This window comes from Prionailurus bengalensis, chromosome C1 (assembly GCF_016509475.1).
Source record: "Prionailurus bengalensis isolate Pbe53 chromosome C1, Fcat_Pben_1.1_paternal_pri, whole genome shotgun sequence".
Classification (NCBI taxonomy): domain Eukaryota; kingdom Metazoa; phylum Chordata; class Mammalia; order Carnivora; family Felidae; genus Prionailurus; species Prionailurus bengalensis.
This window is the reverse complement of record NC_057345.1, coordinates 195,984,076-196,000,614: the sequence shown is the minus strand read 5'-3', so window position 1 is coordinate 196,000,614 and position 16,539 is coordinate 195,984,076. Positions and strand designations below refer to the sequence as shown.

Genomic DNA, 16,539 nt, shown 5'->3' with positions numbered 1-16,539 from the left:
AGCTTCTCAGATCTCAAACATTTAATATTCTGGCATGCTTCCCTAGGAAGTATGGTGTATTCTGGTGCCTCATCATAGTTAGGATGCTTGTTTTAGAGGAAAGGGAAGGTAATTAGAAGGACTTTCAGATTAAGGTGATGGGTTAGGCATTCTTCCCACATGACTTGTTGAGGTTTGAAATGTAGGTATTGAAGATGGGTACTTGTGTGATAAGCACTTGGTATGTACCCAACTCTCTCTACTGGTGTGACCCCTAACTCAGACTGACAAGGCTATCATCAGTGGCTTTTTAGATTTAGTAACTTGATGTAAAACTTGGTTAGAAGAGAGCTAGGAGCTAGATGGAGCAGGAGACTAGTTCTGAAGGCATCTATTGGTTGTTGGTGTTTCATGGAAGAGTAAGAAATTTCACTGGACTGTGAGTTGCATATGCTCGTTGGAATTACACATCCAACTGGGACCTGTAAAGAAACCCGAGACTGTAATCCAAGACCAAAGGACAGAATGTATCACTAATAGAGGATGGCACTCATTGTTGACTCAATCTACCCAAGGGAGATATGGTCAATGGGAGGCAGCTAGACAGCCCCATGAGATGTCAGGGATCCTGGGGCATGCTTGCTGTGGCATGGCATAGATCTTGGACCACTGCCATTTTCTTCTCTCTGTGTGTCTTGGGATATATATTCACCATATTTGGCTCTGGGACTTCTCTCCTCATTCTGACCATTATTGGTTAAAGTTGCAATGCAAAACCAATTATTTGACTGGCCAGAGGTTTATCCCTTGGGATGTTTGGATCACAAAGAGGAGGAGTTGAGCCCACCAAATTCCTGTCCTAGGGAATTAAGGGGCACAGAGTCTGATTCATGTGGTGACGGTTGCTGGGGCTGAGAAATGATAATGCAACCTGGAGATTTTCAGGTTATACACAAGATGAATAAACATGAGGAGCAGGTCAGGGGACAGAGGTGGGTGAGCAGGTGGAGATACAGAAAAAAGCAGAGATGAGACACTATATCCATTCTGATAGGGACCACAGCTTTCTCATTCCTCTGAGGCTCAGCTATTTCCTGGTCTGTCCCTGGTTTCATGAGATTCTGCTGTGCCCCTTGGAGAAACTCTAATTATTTGAACAAGTTTCAGGAAGATTCTTCCAATAAAAGATTATTGACCAGAGAGGCATAATACTTCATTACTTTAAGTAAAAAATGTACTTATTCATTTAATAATTCAAGACTGCTTATTAAGAATTAGCCATATGCCAGGAACTGAGCTAACTTTTGGGGATATGCTGAGGAGCAAAACTCCCTTGGTGCTTGCCTTCACGGAGAGTATATCTCACTCGGAGGGACAGATAGCAAGCAAGGAAACAAATGAAAAATCATAGTAAGCACAAATGCCACGAATGATGATTTGCTATGGAAATAATGGGGTATTTAAAACCAAAGAAAATTGGAGCCAGTCTACCAAGATCTCTGGGAAAGAGATCTTCCCAGAAACATGTTTCATGACGAGAGAAGTCCAATTATTTCCTTAAAGATAACCAAGACCTTTGTGCCTCACACATCTTTGACACATGAGTATGAATGGGAAGACATTCTGGCAGATGAAGTCAAGGCCCAGGGTCTGCTCTTGGTCTCAACAATAGTCTCTTCCACAGCTTTGGAAAAACATTAGTCCTGCAGGAAATCAGTTGGCCTCTTGCTACTTTCATTGGCTTTGCAGAATTCACTGATGCTGCGCCCTTTCTTTTTTGGGCATGTATCACTTTTTACAGCCCTTTCCTTTCTGGCTGAAAGGAAAAGAAGATTTTTGTTTTATCTACTCCTTTTTTTCATCGGCAAGCACTAATTCAACATTTACTCTGTCCAAAACATAGCATTGGACAAGATACATATATGTAGGAAAGTCAAAGAATTCTTTGGTGAAGGTAATATATATATATATATATATATATATATATATATATATATATATATATATAGTTTATAAAAACCTCCTAAGCTTGGAAGTGCACTAAAATAGACTAGCAGGATGTACAGTGACTTTCTGAACATTGAAATGTAGATTAGCAGATTGATCAGAGTTACATGCGTTACAAAATGTACTAGCTGCCACAAATATATTCTGCGATAAAAACCAATTTAAAAGGAAACAGGAATGAAATATCAATTGCTCATAAGGTTCAATTTTAATCAGAATCACTGCTTTTATTCTTGATTTACTGACTACTCTGTTTTCATTTTGACCCTAGAAATGTGGGCATTGTTCGATAACGTGACAGATTCAGCACAGGAAATGGAAACATCAGGAGGGAACAAAAAAGAGCTTGCACAGGAGGCTGGCATTTTGAAAATAAAATGTTTATCACAGCAGACTCAATATATTTTTTTTCAGCTCTTCACCTGCATTACTAATTTAAATATGTTAAGATTAGAGGACACCTAACTCCTGCTTTACATTCTCTTCCTCTTTCCCAAAATGTGAGCATCATCTAAGGTTGGTAAGACTCTTCTGCTTCAGGCCAGCATCCTTGTCGGGCCTGAGGTAAAGGGCACTCATGAACTAGAGAGCCCACTCAGCCATTCAGTATTTGTTGTCTCTGTGCTGTAGGAGAACTCTAGTACGTACCACATAGGATACAAAGTGTATAAGACTGCCAATTTTCCAGAACTTTCTAATTAAGTGGCAGAGGAGAAATGGGGATATAAAGAGCCCCATTTTGTAGGCAGAGTGATCTTTTTTTTTAATTTTTTAAAATTTATTTTGAGAGAGACAGAGTGAGGGGGCGGGCAGAGAGAGAGGGAGGGAGAGGATCCCAAGCAGGCTCCACACTGTCAGTGCTGAGCCCAACACAGGGCTTGAACCCATGAACCATGAGATCATGACCTGAGCCAAAACCAAGAGTCAGACGCCTAACTGACTGAGCCACCCAGGTGCCCCAGGAAGAGTGATCTTAAAATTCTCAGAGTCTGATGCTACGCATGGGATAAAGACTAAAGTCCTTCCCAGAGCCTGGGTGGCCCCATGTTGTCTGATCTGCCTGTGCTGCATGCACGGAAGTCCCCTGTGTTCCAGCCACGGTCCTTTGTACTCCTCTTCTCTCAGGTTGGAAAATTCCATATTCAGTTAATATTCATGCATCCTTCAGTCAAAGCTCACTCGTTACTCTTATTTCCCTTAACAAGTTCAAAGTCTTGTTCATAAGCTGTCTCAGCACAGTGTGTTTCTTTTTCCTTGCACTTACTGCTGTTGCAGTTTTATAGCAATTTGAGATGTTTATTTGATTAATGTTTGTCTTTCCAACTAGACTGTGTGTATCATATGAAGACAGGGGCCATATTGCTTTTGCCCATTATTACACACAGCACATAAAATGGACCCAGCATATCCATAGGTTCTTTAAAAATTTGAAGGTACACATGGATGGATGGATGGATGGATGGATGGATGAATTAATGAATGAATAATTGAATGAAAAATGAGAAAAGCACAAGTAAAATGCCATTGTAACTTAGAGAAAGGAGGGAATGAAAATTACATTAATTATCCACCATCATATGCCCTGTGGTTAACTCTAGGAAGATCATAAATGATTTCAAGGAGGAGGTGGAATTTGAATTGGATGTTGAAGGATGTTTGAGTTTGGCCACATATGTATTACAGGTGAAGGTATAGTTGGAGCAGTAAGAAATCTCAAAGTATGTATGATGAACAGTGAACACTGATTTACGTTAGTATATTTTTGCAACGTCCAACATACATGGTTTTCTCCTAAAACTAAGGGAGTTTTTATATGAAGGAGAACTTAACCTAAATAAAAATACATATACATAACGATGTACATACATACAGATACAAATATATGTATAGGTGTATATTTTTCTTTTTATAACATCACTAACAGTTTATGTAGTTACCCACATTGATCTAGTCCCCCCATGATCTTCCCTCAGAGTATGTGTAGTTTGAATACCATGAAATACAATAGAGTCTAGTAAAAAAAAGTTCTGGATTTGATATTCCAAATTTCTAAATTAAAGTGTAGCTGAATATGTTATAGATGTGAGCTGAGACAATCCCATCCTTCTGAGCCTCAACTTTTTCATCTGTAAAATAGGGAGAACAGCATCTCCTGCACAAGGTTTGTAAGAATCAAAAAGCACTCTATCCATGATATATACCTGCATTATAGCCTCACATATATGTTTTGAAAAAAAATACTGGAGTATCACATCCCAGAAGGCAAATAGCACACTTATAAGATGTATGAAATACAGATTTTTTTCTCTAGGATCTTTTGTATTACCCCCAATTTCTTCAGTGAAGTGTAAAATAATTTAAAAAATTCCTTTGCATTACAAAGTGCTACATGCATGACCCAACTGTGAATTTTTTGTTATTGCTCATATTCTCTAGTTGTTTGATTTATATTTTATTACCATCCCCCACTCCACCAAACCTGGTTTGCAAACTCCTTAGTAGAAAGATCCTGTGCTCCTACTTATTTACTTTTTATTTCTTCCAGAATATCTGGTCTCATATTGTGCCAACAGCAGGTGCACAATGAATGCTCACTGAAATGAATAGGTATTATACCAAAACCTCTTTGTAAAACCACTTGTGAGGAGCAGCTGCTGGGGCAGCCAGAGGCACTCAGTCAGGCATCTTGGCCATCACGCCTGTTCAGGGGCAGGTGGGTGACTCGGGGCCTCCCTGGCAGGGGCACGGCAGCCCTGGTCACTGTCTTCATCTTCTGCCAGCTCAGCTGCTCAGTGTACTTGTCAGGAAAGTGCAGCTCAATGTTTAGAAAACGTAGTAGTTTCTTAAAGGAATTTCCTGTAGTCTGATTTGACCTAGATTACTCAATTATTTATCTGTAAATAGTTGGACCATTTATTACTTATTTCTTAATACATAACTGTATCAGTTTCCTGTTAACTGCTGCAACAAATCACTACAAACTTGATGGCATAAAACAATAAATATTTATTATCTTATGGTTCTCGAGGTCAGATCTAAAATGGATTGGCAGGGCTGTGTTCTTTCTGGAGGCTCTAGGGAATCATCCATTTCTTTGTCTTTTCTGGCTTCTAGAGGCTGCCCTGTTCTGTGGCTCATGGCCCTGCATCACTCTGACCTCTGCTTCTGTTGTCACTCCTCCTTTTCTGACTCTGACTCTCTTATCTCCTTTTTTCACTTATAAAGACCCTTATGATGACAATGAACCCACCTGGGTATTCAGGACAATTTCCCCCATTAAAAGATTCCTAATTTATTCACATTGGCAAAATTGTTTTGCCACATAAGGTAACTTATTCATAGGTTCTAGAAACTAGAATGCAGGCATCCTTGGAGGTCATTATTCTATCACCATAATGTACCCATCACCACCACTCATACAAGTTCATATTTGTTCACAGAAGTAAAACAAAACCTGGGAAAAGATTCCATGTTGGCTCATAGACATGAACACTAAGCACTTGTCTTTTCTCGCTCATCTTCTGTCTTTGCTGAAAATCACACAGGTCTGTAACCTGCTTTATACAACTGCCGTGGTCTGACATTTGTATTTCCAGAGAAAAGATTGCAGGACATCATTTTCCCTACAACAGGCATATTCTCAGGTGACCATTCACTCACCTCTTTCTGTCTCTTGCCCCGGAGAGCCACATTGCTGATGTTGTTACTCTCCCGGAGGGAGTCCACAGTGTCTCCATAGAGCAGCTTGATGGCCCTGACCAGCCGGGCACAGGAGCGGCTGTGGTGCAGGTAGCAGTGAGGGTGGCAGTAGTCAACATGGGTGCAGATGAAGCTTTGCTGATTGCACAGCAAGATCATGACCTGGAACACAGATATCACTCAGACTCAACCAGGAAATCGGGGTTGAGACCACAGTAATTTACCAATTCCCACGAGAAAGCAAAGAGTTACAAGCCTGTATGCACTTGGCTTCTTTGATTTCTCCATTCACGCTTGATAGAAAGATCTTTTCGAAACAATAAAAGGTTAAGTGACATTGAAAAACCAATTATTGTGGACTATATGATTTCCAAATATTTTCACATGAAGATTCTAAACTTGAAACACACTAGTTTTTCAGCTCTTATGTTGTGGACGGAGCCAGATTAAAGAGTATAAACTTGTGAGAAATTTTGTGCCAAAGGATTTGGCTGGCCTTTGACAGCTGTGGGATGTCTTTAACCCCAGCCTGTCAATGTGGAATTGAAAACACTTCTGCATCTTCTACCTTGGCCTATAACCTTCAACTGAGCCTGAACCTGACTATAGAGCTTCATTTCTTCTCTCTATAAATTAATTTTTCTTTCGCTTTTGGGCTATTCTAGCTCTTGTGCCTTGATCTGGCTTAAATCCTCACATCACCTGGACTTCCCCAGTAGGGTTCCAGAAAAGAACTCAGTTGTTTTAAAGGATATGGTTATTTTAAGATAAGGAACAAAGGTCTCTGAGTTTGTAACTTCTTAAGTTGCCTTTCTAAAAAGGCAATAGCATTCCTACATGCACAAGGCTAGTCAAATATGCATAGAGTAATCTTCCGAATGGTTCTATCCTTCATAAAACCAGTTCCCGCCCCAACACCTAACCTGTGAGAGACCATGTGCCATATGAGTTGGAGAACATTAAGTAAGTCCATATGGACAAGGCCAATCAAACCTACCAGGTAGGGCTGCCACACATTTCCTCAGGAATGAGCAGCCCTGCTTACTCAAACTCAGATAACAATATCTCACATTCCTCAAAGTTAAAAAAAAAATAGGTGCTGCCTGAACAGAATATCCAGATTTCTCTCGAGATTCACTTAACATTCCTGATATTCCTGTTTATACTGGTACAAAGCAGGGCACATATAAGAATTGTAAGGTTTCCCTTGTTATTCTCAAATCTGGCTGTTAAAGAGAAATACCAAGAAATTCAAGCAACAACAACAAAAACCAAATAAACAAACACACAAATGGACTTTTGCTTAGGAGATTCTGATTCAGTATAGAATTTCTAGGAGATGACCTAGAAATCTGTAGTTTGAAAATTATGCTCAGGGATGTCTTTTTGATAGATATATTTCTAAGGTAGTCCCCAAGGATCCCACCTTCTGGTATTAGTGCCTTTGTGAAACCTCCTCCTGTGGAGTATGGGCTGGCCTAGTGACTTGGTTCTAACCAACAGAATGTAGCAAAGAGGATCAGATGTTACTTCTGTAATTAGATTGTGTAAAATAGTGACTTGTCTCTTGTTACCAGACTCTCCTTTACTGGCTTTGACAAAGCAAGTTGCCATGTTGGAAAGGTTCATATGGCAAGGAATGAGGGTGGTCTTTGGCCAACAGCCAGGTGGGAACTGAGGCCTTCAATCAAACAGTCCTTTAGTAACTGAAATTCTACCAACAATCGTGTGGGCTTGGAAACAAACTCTTTCCCAGTGAAGCCTTCAGATAAGACCCCACTCTTGGCCAATACTTTGATTGCAATCTTGTGAGAGAGCATGAAGCAGAGGATCCAGCTAAACTGTGCCAGGATTCCTGGCCCATAGAAACTATAAGCTAATAACTGTGTGTTGTTTAACACACACACACACACACACACACACACACACACACACGCGCGCACGCGCATATAAATACATATATTTGAATATATATATTTGAATGCCTGAGATTGCATGTAATACGGTGAGGCAGTCAGGACCTGAAAGGCAAGATGTGGAAAGGGCATTTACTGAGGTGAGCACAATATGGGCACATGCCACATTTTCCTTCAAGCATAAGTGGCCAAGAAGCCAGGCAAAGCTTTAGGCAATTTCACAAGAGCTGGGAGATAAAAACTGGAGTTCAGAATTGCCAAAAGGAAGAAGAATTGAGTGGACAAGATCCGTAGAGAAGGTAGACTTGGTGCTGGGTGACTATTTTCCTTCTAGGCATTTGTTGATTGAAAGCTAAGAAGCCAAGCAGGAACCAGCTGACAAGCAATATGGAGATTTTAGCAGTGTCACTGTAATAGGGAAGCAAAGTTGGAGTTTCTGACCTGTCAAGACCGGAGTTAGTTATAGGACACACACCAGACTCACACTGGAATACTTGATACTAGGAGGTATGTGTTGGAGAGTGGGACAAGGGGGAGAGCACCACTACAAGTCAAGTCCACTTAGTTTTTGATTGCACTCAGGTGATCTTTGCTGTCTGTCAAAGTATAGGGTGAATCCTCTCTGGAGGGAGACAGCATCATCTGGAACCTCTATAATTCTATAGCTTTTTAAAATTAATAAACTTTATTTTAAAGCAGTTTTAGGTTCACAGCAATAAATTTAGCAGAATGTACAGAGAGTTCCCAAACACCTGCTGCCTCGACACATGCAGAGTGGACTTCATGATCATCATCTCCCACCAGGCTGAATGTTTATTATAATCAATGAATCTACACTGACACATCACTATCATCCAAAGTGCCTAGTTTACATTAAGATTCACTCTTGGTGTTGTACATTCTGTGGGTTTTGACAGATCTATAATGGCATGTATCTATCACTGTGCTTCTATAATTTTTCACCCACCGTAACTGGCAAACTGGAAGTCAATGAAATCACTAGGCATATAAGGAACAGACCAAGAGAAGACAGTAGATTCACATATTGGAGTTATCAGTCATGGACTTCAAGTGTGCATGATGCAAATAAAAATTAAAAATATTTTAACTGAATGATAATGAACATATGATATATTGAATCTTGCATGATAGAGCTAAAGCTGTTCCTAAGGAACATTTATTGTTTTAAATGACTATTTAGTGAAGTGGTTAGAGATCAATTATCTAAGTATCTATATCAAGAAGCTAAGGAATCAAAACACGTTAACCTGAAAGAAAGTAGAAGGAAATAGTAAATAGGAGGAATTAGTGAAACACAACTCAGACATTCCCCAAATGACAAAACTAAAAGCTGATTTTCTGGTTAATAAAACTGACATACTTCTGGCAAGACTGAAGAGAGAGAGAGAGAGGGAGAGAAAGAAAGAAAGAAAGAAAAGGTATAACCTACCAACATTAGAAACAATAAAGTTACATCATTGTAGATCCTATAGAATTTAAAAGGACTTTAAGAAAATATTATAAAAACCTTGCTAATAAATGTAAATATTTGGATTAAATTAACAAATTCCTAGGGGAAAAAAATGCCCAAACTGCTCCCAGAAGAAATAAAAAATCATATTATATAAGTTGAATTTGTAATTAAAAACCTTCCCACAAAAAAAATGTTTAGATCTAAGTTTCTACTTAAAGAAGAAATAATACTGGTCTAACACAAATACTTCACAGAAAACTAAAAGCATTACTGAAGGAAATTTAAGAGGTAGGACATAAATTGAGAGATAGACCACTTTATATAGAAGATTCACTGAGTAAATATTTCAATTCCTCAATTTTAAATGATTTTTATATTCAATATAAGGCTGTTTTGAAAGCTTTTTAATAGAAATTAATAGGTGATTTTAACTGGAAATGACTATAGCCAAGAATAGAACAAGCCATCTTGAGGAAGACCAAAGGTGCAAGATTTACCCTTATATGAACCAACCAAACCATAAAATGACAGGGTACGTGACATATAAAGCCAATTACATGCATTTCAAAAACAGAACTAATCTATGGTGACAGAAATTAGGCTGGTGGTTACTATTAGGGGAGGGGGGTGACTGGTAGAGGGCATGTTTAGAACTTCTAGAGTGGGACCATGTTCTTGACCTGCAGGTGGTTACAGAGATAGTCACTTTGTGAAAATTTATTGAGCTGCACACATAGGTTTTCTATGCTTTTCAACATGTACATTGGACTTCACTAAAGAGTTTACTTTAAAAACAGCTGCCTCAGAGAGTCTTGAAAATTAGGTTCTGGGGATCACTTGCAAACATTTCTGGGGCTCAGCCAGTTGTGATGGCACAGCACTAAACTGAGGAGCGTCATGTACCGGCCAGCCCTTATCTGACTCTACCAGGAAGTCAGATTAAAATCACAGAAGGTACAGTCCATATAAGATCACTGACAGTGCAGGAAGTATCCCACCAGGTGTGGATCTGATGTTATGCTTCCTTACCTTTCTCATTCTTTCTCATGGCCAGCTCAAACCTTGAACTCTCTAATCCATGCCCAAAGCTTTCTTGAAATCCCCCCCCACCCCCCGCCTATGACCTCTGAAGAAACATTTGAGGTGTGACCTTTATCATCTTAGATTCTCCACGTCCTGGTTTACAGTTAGATCTATACAGACACAAGACTGACACCATAACCTTGCTCGCAGCATTTGTGGTAACCTGTATCAAACTGATGGTGATGCCTTGTCTGTGGTACCCAGGCTGTCTTGGTCACCAGCCTGGTCTGGTCCCTCAGGATTTTCCCTGACTTACGTTGACCTACAAGCCAGCCATAACAAAGAACCTTTGGTTTTTGTTAAACTTAAAATGGAACACAGTCCAATAGAATACCAACCCTAGTGAGAATTCAGAGGTTCCTATGGTTTTTCTTGGAAGTTAAATTAGATGGATAGTTTTAGTGTAATCTTTTGTCCTCACTCCATAGATCTTTCTCAATACCAAAGGAAATTGATCTCAGGTCTGTCTCTGAGATTCCTACTTACGTGAAGCCATGACATGCTCCTGTGGTAATTTTCCTCTGTGCCAGCAGTACTCATTCCCTCTGGCTCGATGCTGGGCTCACTTGCACTCCAAGGACTCCCTTCTTCAAAAGAAAAATGCCAAGAAAGGTTATATTGTTCAGTCTCTATGGAGAGCATGTTGGTATGGTAGAGTTGTCCATGCTTTTGAATCCTAGGGCAGACTACTGTGGCCCAGTGGGTTAACAGGGCATAGCCTTGACTTTAGTGGAGGAATGTTAACAGGAGCTGTTCCCTTCACCACCAGCTGAACAGGGAATTGCAAAGACATTTATGATCTCTGTTGTGATGGCTTCCATTTTGAGACATGGGAGCAGGGAAGAAACAGAGTCAAGTCCTTGAATTGCTGAGATGAGCAAGCTATTGGTTGAGTGTGCCCAAATCCATTCCAGACTGCCCAGACCTTGCAGGTGTAGTTACAGAGGGACACCAAGCAACCTGCAGTGGCCATATAGTGTGCCGCTGTCTCCTCTGCTGCTGTGACTACGTTTAGTGCCACTGCTCTTGGTACCACCTGGCTTTGCTGTTACAGCTACTTCAAAAATGGACGGTGCCTCAAAAAAACTAAGGGAATTTGTAAGCCATTGTGGCCAATCATGGGTAATCCTTTTGTCCAAACTCTTCTCTGTGGCAAAATATGGAGACATTTCTCAGGAATTCACTACATAGTAGACCACACAAGAAAGCTTCGCCCTCAAATCTAAAAGCTTTTCTGGGTCATTTCTATGATGAAACCACGCCTCTAGCCTGCCTATATTGATCCAGCTGGTCAGGCTAAGTCAATGAATTCAAATAATTAATTGAAATACTTTTCCCCCAAAACTAATTGGTGACATTCTTACAACCTCAGACCCGTAACAAAAGAAGTCACAGGTTTGTTTTTTTTTTTTCTATTGTCTCCTTAAAAAAATAAGCCAAATCTTAACTAATGCATAAATTAGCTATCTTCAAAGGTGAGGGTGGATAGGTATAGAAACAATTCCTATTTAGACTCTCTTTAATTAGATACACTCAGCTTCTATTTCAGTAGACTTGATCGACAATTCATCCACATATCCTGACTGACTTCTGAAACAACTTGCCTAGAAAGGGGAACTTTCTGTTTTGCTTCTCACGGGACTGAATGGCAAAGAAAATGTGCTTTAACTTTTACCTGATAGCTAAATTCCAGGCAGCTGGTGAGTCTTATCTGCATACTTGCTCACTCTTTTCTTGTTAGTAAGATGATCATCAGGCTCATTGGACTCGCACATTTTGGAGTTCAAAAGTCTCTTTGGATCCTACAGTGACAAACTTCATCTCTAGTCCTTTGATTGTATTCAGAGCTCATGCTCATAGTTTACAATCATCCCTTAGTTTATCTTTAAAATGTCCCCTCAGAGTAGGCGAGGGGGGCATAGAATTATTCCCACTGCACAGTTGGAGAAAACAAATCCCTGAGATGCTAACTGACTTGCTGAAGGTCACTCACTGTCAGGTCTAGACAGTCTGTCCCCTCTGATATATAATCTGAGATATATATATATTTTTTTCTGTGAAATAGATGCTTTAACATACAGAAGAACTTTAGCTAGCTGCCCCCAAAGGATTTTCTACATTTTGCTTTCAAGGTCCTGATCAGAACGGAAGTGCAAACATCTGGATTTCAAAAATCTGTCCTGCCATTAAAGTGTTTTCTTCCTCTAACGTATACTGTATATCCTCACTGCTCAAACTGTGGTTCCTGAGCCAGCAGCATTAGCTTCACCAGAAAACTTGTCAACGGTTCCTACCCGAGACCTGGTGAATTAGAATCTGCATTTTAACAAGCCTTGCAGGTGACCCGTGTGCACGTTAAGGTTCGAGCAGCCCTGCTCTAAAGGGTGGCATGGTTTTCAGACTGAATGAGTGGTCTAGCTTGTGGCTCTGCTCTTCAGCTCCTGATGTGTAAGAAAATGGGCTTCAACTATTTCAGGATTTGGGCCCTGTCTTCCTACCCCCCACGTCCCTGCGCACCCCACTCCTCTATGTTACCTAGGTCAGTGACAGTGTCCCTGCTCTGGGACAGCTGCAGCTCCTGAGCCTCGGACTCTGAGTCCTGCCGTGATAACTTGCTGCTCTTTAAGCTGCCGACTCGGCGAATGCTGGACAAGGAACCCCCCTTCTTCACCTGGAAACTGCGGGTTCCTTTAATCTGGAGCAGGCGGGAACCTCCTATCCTGATCTTCCTGCTGGGAACTGTATTAAAAGAATAAAATAGGGCTTTTTCCCCCTTAGTTTTCCCCAGCCAGTGTTAGATCCAAGCTCTCCCCAACTTGTCCCTGAACAGCGTCCTCTCTTTCGGCCGGGATGAGCAGCATGTCTGCACCAGGAGCTCCTCCCAAGCCCCAGCCGGGTCAGGCAGCTTTGTTAGGCAGCCAGGAGGCTGGGTCCACCAGGAAGGGCTGGTACAGCTTCTTTCTTGGGCACATAGCTCATCAGTGCTGGGAACAACCTGCTGTCTTTCTGGCCCAGGGTTCACAAGCATGAGTGCGCCCTTGTAGCAGCATTATCTAGGACTGTTAGCACATTTACAGAACATCATTCCTTGATTCGATAAAACCGCAAACCATTGGTTTTTGTTTTTCTTTTGAAATGGGACTTGCAGAGTTATGTGAGTTATGCAAACCCCTTCATGTAAACCCCTTCATTTTGGAATACCTCATTAAGAAATAAAAATAAGAGGCGCTTCTCTCTCCAACAGTCAGCAGCGGGTTCCGCTCAGCTCCTCAGCAAAGGCACTAAAGGATCTGTTTTCACTGGTGTGCTTTGGGTGAACATGAGTGTGAAATAGTTCCATTTTCAATGCACCTAGTGATGTCATAGCATCCTTCCTTCAGTCAAAAGGCTGGGTGGGATGTGAGTCCAAATGATGCAACACCCTGAGCCAACCTTACAGTCTATATGTACCAAGAAGAACATGCATTATTCATCTTTAGTGTTCTGGAAAAAACAGTCATCGGTGAGGAAAATAGAAGGGTAAAAGAAACACGTTTAAACTTGAAACCTACTTTTCTTTCTTTTTTTTTTTTTTTTTTAACAAAAGCATCCTTATTTCCCATACTCATATACAGTCCTACTTCCTTTCCTTTTGGAGTTCTGGTGTTGTCACACATTGATTTTAAAAGGGCAGGATAAAAAAAGTTTTCAAAGCTTAGTCATTATCAGGAAGGGGCCATTATTTTTGTAAGAAGATTTCCTATGAATTATTTAAGGCATAGGTATTATTTCTTAAAAGTTCCAATCAGGAAGGTTGCATTTTAGTCTTGGGTTCTAACTCGCAGGAGAGTATGTGACCATGATCGAGCTTGTACAGCTCTACAAAATGGTAATTAAATGTCTACTTTCAATGCCAAAAAAGGAGCCTATAAGAATTTCTGTTGAATAATGTGCAGTGTTTAATCTCTGACTTAATCTTGCGATTGAGAAAGACTAAAACCATCACCACTGAGCTGGCAAAGGCCTCGTGGAGTGCCCTGAACACATCTGGATAGAATCTTACATCTGGATAGAAACTCTTGCTGTGCAGTTGATTAAATTCCACAAAGACTATGGACTATAAGGCTCCTTTTTAATTATACCACAAAATTCATCCACTGCATTTTTTAATATTATTTTTAGGCTTAATTGAGGCTTTAATGACCTACCTGAAATACATCTGAAATAGAATATTATTATCACTTTTAATGACTACTAATACAATTTCATACCAAGGTAGATTAGGAAGGAGAAAACAGACTTAGAGAGATTTTTCTTTCTTCTTCCTTTTTTTTTTTATAGAGACACTGTCTTGCGTTCTATGATTTCATGATAACTTTAACTGTACAAATTTGGGAAAGTAACCCCAAATTAATGTGACCTGAACGAAATTCAATTTTGAGAACCTATTCTATACTACCAAAGATAATTGGATATATCCTGTAGCAGAAAAAAATTAGCACTCAGAATTATGGCATGGATTATTTACAAAGGACACAGTAGTTAGAATTCAGATTTGATTTTGGTACCTGAAAACCTTTAATAGAGCTTGTACAGCATTGAGTCTTAGCCTTTACTTCCATGAGAACATGAACTAGTGGGAAAGTGAAACAAATACATCTAAATTGGATAAAACATCTTTTCCCTTTTCTCTCATCTCACATTAAATCCACGAGCAAGTCCTGCTAGCTTCACACTTAAAATTTCCTAGGATTTTGAAAGCCCCATTACCTATTCCCTGGACTATTGTAACTGCCTCACTGTTCCGGCTTACATCCCCTCCCACAGCTTGACTCATCTTTTAAATTCATAAATCGTAAATACACCATATTATATCACTTTCCTAGTCAAAACCTGCCAACAACACTCAGACACACTTATACAAAATTAAATTTCTAACCGTATCTACATATCCAATTTATATGCCCTTTGCCTAACCCCATTTCCTGCCACTCTTCTACTCTTTCTATAGTCTTCTACTTCAACTCTTTCTGTTGCAACCATGTTGGTCTTTTTGTCCTTCTTCAAATGTTCCACGTTCATTCCTGCATCAGAGCCTGGCTCTCACTGTTTTGTCTGCTCAGAAGACTCCTGCCTCAGCGCTTTGCATGACTGGCTCCTTCACATCATACAGGTCTCTGCTCAATGCCACTTTCGGGGTCCTTCTCTGACTACACTCCTTCCCACTCCAGGTCACTACCAATTCTCTGACCTTCATTTGTTTTCCTTGATACCATTTATCATTACTTGAAAGTCTAGTATCTTATGTTATTCCCTGTTATTTAGCTGTTTGCTAATATAAACTGAAATACATGTGGGACATTTTTCCTGTTGGATGTCGTATTCTGGGACCCTGGAATAGTGCCTGGCATATACCAGGTGTTCAGTAGATGATTGTTGAGTAATTAGACACATCGTGGTGTCTGTATTTTGGAATACCAGTCTTCGTTTGTATTTGGAATGTGGGTAAAATGATGGGACAGACCTTGCTTGGGGATTTTAGGCAGACATTTTAGTTTGAGGATTGTTTCACATTTGTTTTGCCTGGTAGAATCTGAATTGTCCTCAAGTTGTTTGCTTCAAGAACAACATTTTTAGCTTTTATAAAAACAGATGGCATAAAATTTTAAATAAACTTTTAATAATATCATTTAGCAGAGTACTTATGACTTCAGCATCTGCTATCAACTTGTCAAAGGATTAAGGAATACTTAGGAATCTTCAAGATTTTGCCAACCAGTAAAGGACGTTTTATGAATATGTTCTCATTTTATTTATAGTTTCAGTTTTCTGCTCACTTCTTAAACAACATTCATATATTAACGTAGTCATTCCATGAGGAGAAAAAACACGAAGCATTTGTGGTTTTGAACATCAAAGGAAATTTACATAAATGATAAACATGAAATTAAAGTGTTCTTAAAAATTAATCTGATATTTTATTTTTTAAAATGGCGTAGAATTTACTCTGTTCAAGTTTAACCATGTCCATATTAGGAATATTTATTTCAGCTACTTTAAGTAATAATTAGCATAATAACTTTGAATAGGCAAAATAAAATCCCCTTGGGATATCTTTAAAAATGTAAGTTTTTCATCATATGCAGTTAACGTTATCTGAAAAAGTAATAGTAGAAAAATATATTGAGTTGATACTCCTTCATGCTCAAAAATTGCTAAGACTTGGCTAGTAAATTCTTGGTTGACCATAAATTCAATACAATATAGTTATTATTTGCATTTGAAAAGTGTCATGACAACAATCTGATCTTAAAATATTAAAATTTTTTTCCAGTGTATAGCCATTTCTTAGAAAATTTTAAAGATTTTCTGTTTTCTCTATCCAGGGCTATTCCTTCCTAG

General features: G+C 39.6%; 1 protein-coding gene across 4 annotated transcripts in view; it reads right to left on the bottom strand.

Annotated features, from left to right (window-relative positions):
• UNC80 (unc-80 homolog, NALCN channel complex subunit) overlaps positions 1-16,539 on the bottom strand; it is a 225,572-nt gene that overhangs the window by 98,734 nt on the left and 110,299 nt on the right. For 2 of the 4 annotated variants that reach the window (XM_043577697.1, XM_043577698.1), the window contains exons 27-29: positions 12,694-12,897; positions 10,645-10,745; positions 5,647-5,847 (exon numbers count right to left, since the gene is read on the bottom strand). In XM_043577697.1, the coding sequence (XP_043433632.1) occupies positions 5,647-5,847; positions 10,645-10,745; positions 12,694-12,897 (506 nt within the window). The remainder of the gene's footprint in view (positions 1-5,646; positions 5,848-10,644; positions 10,746-12,693; positions 12,898-16,539) is intronic. The other 2 variants (XM_043577699.1, XM_043577700.1) reach the window with 1 other exon arrangement.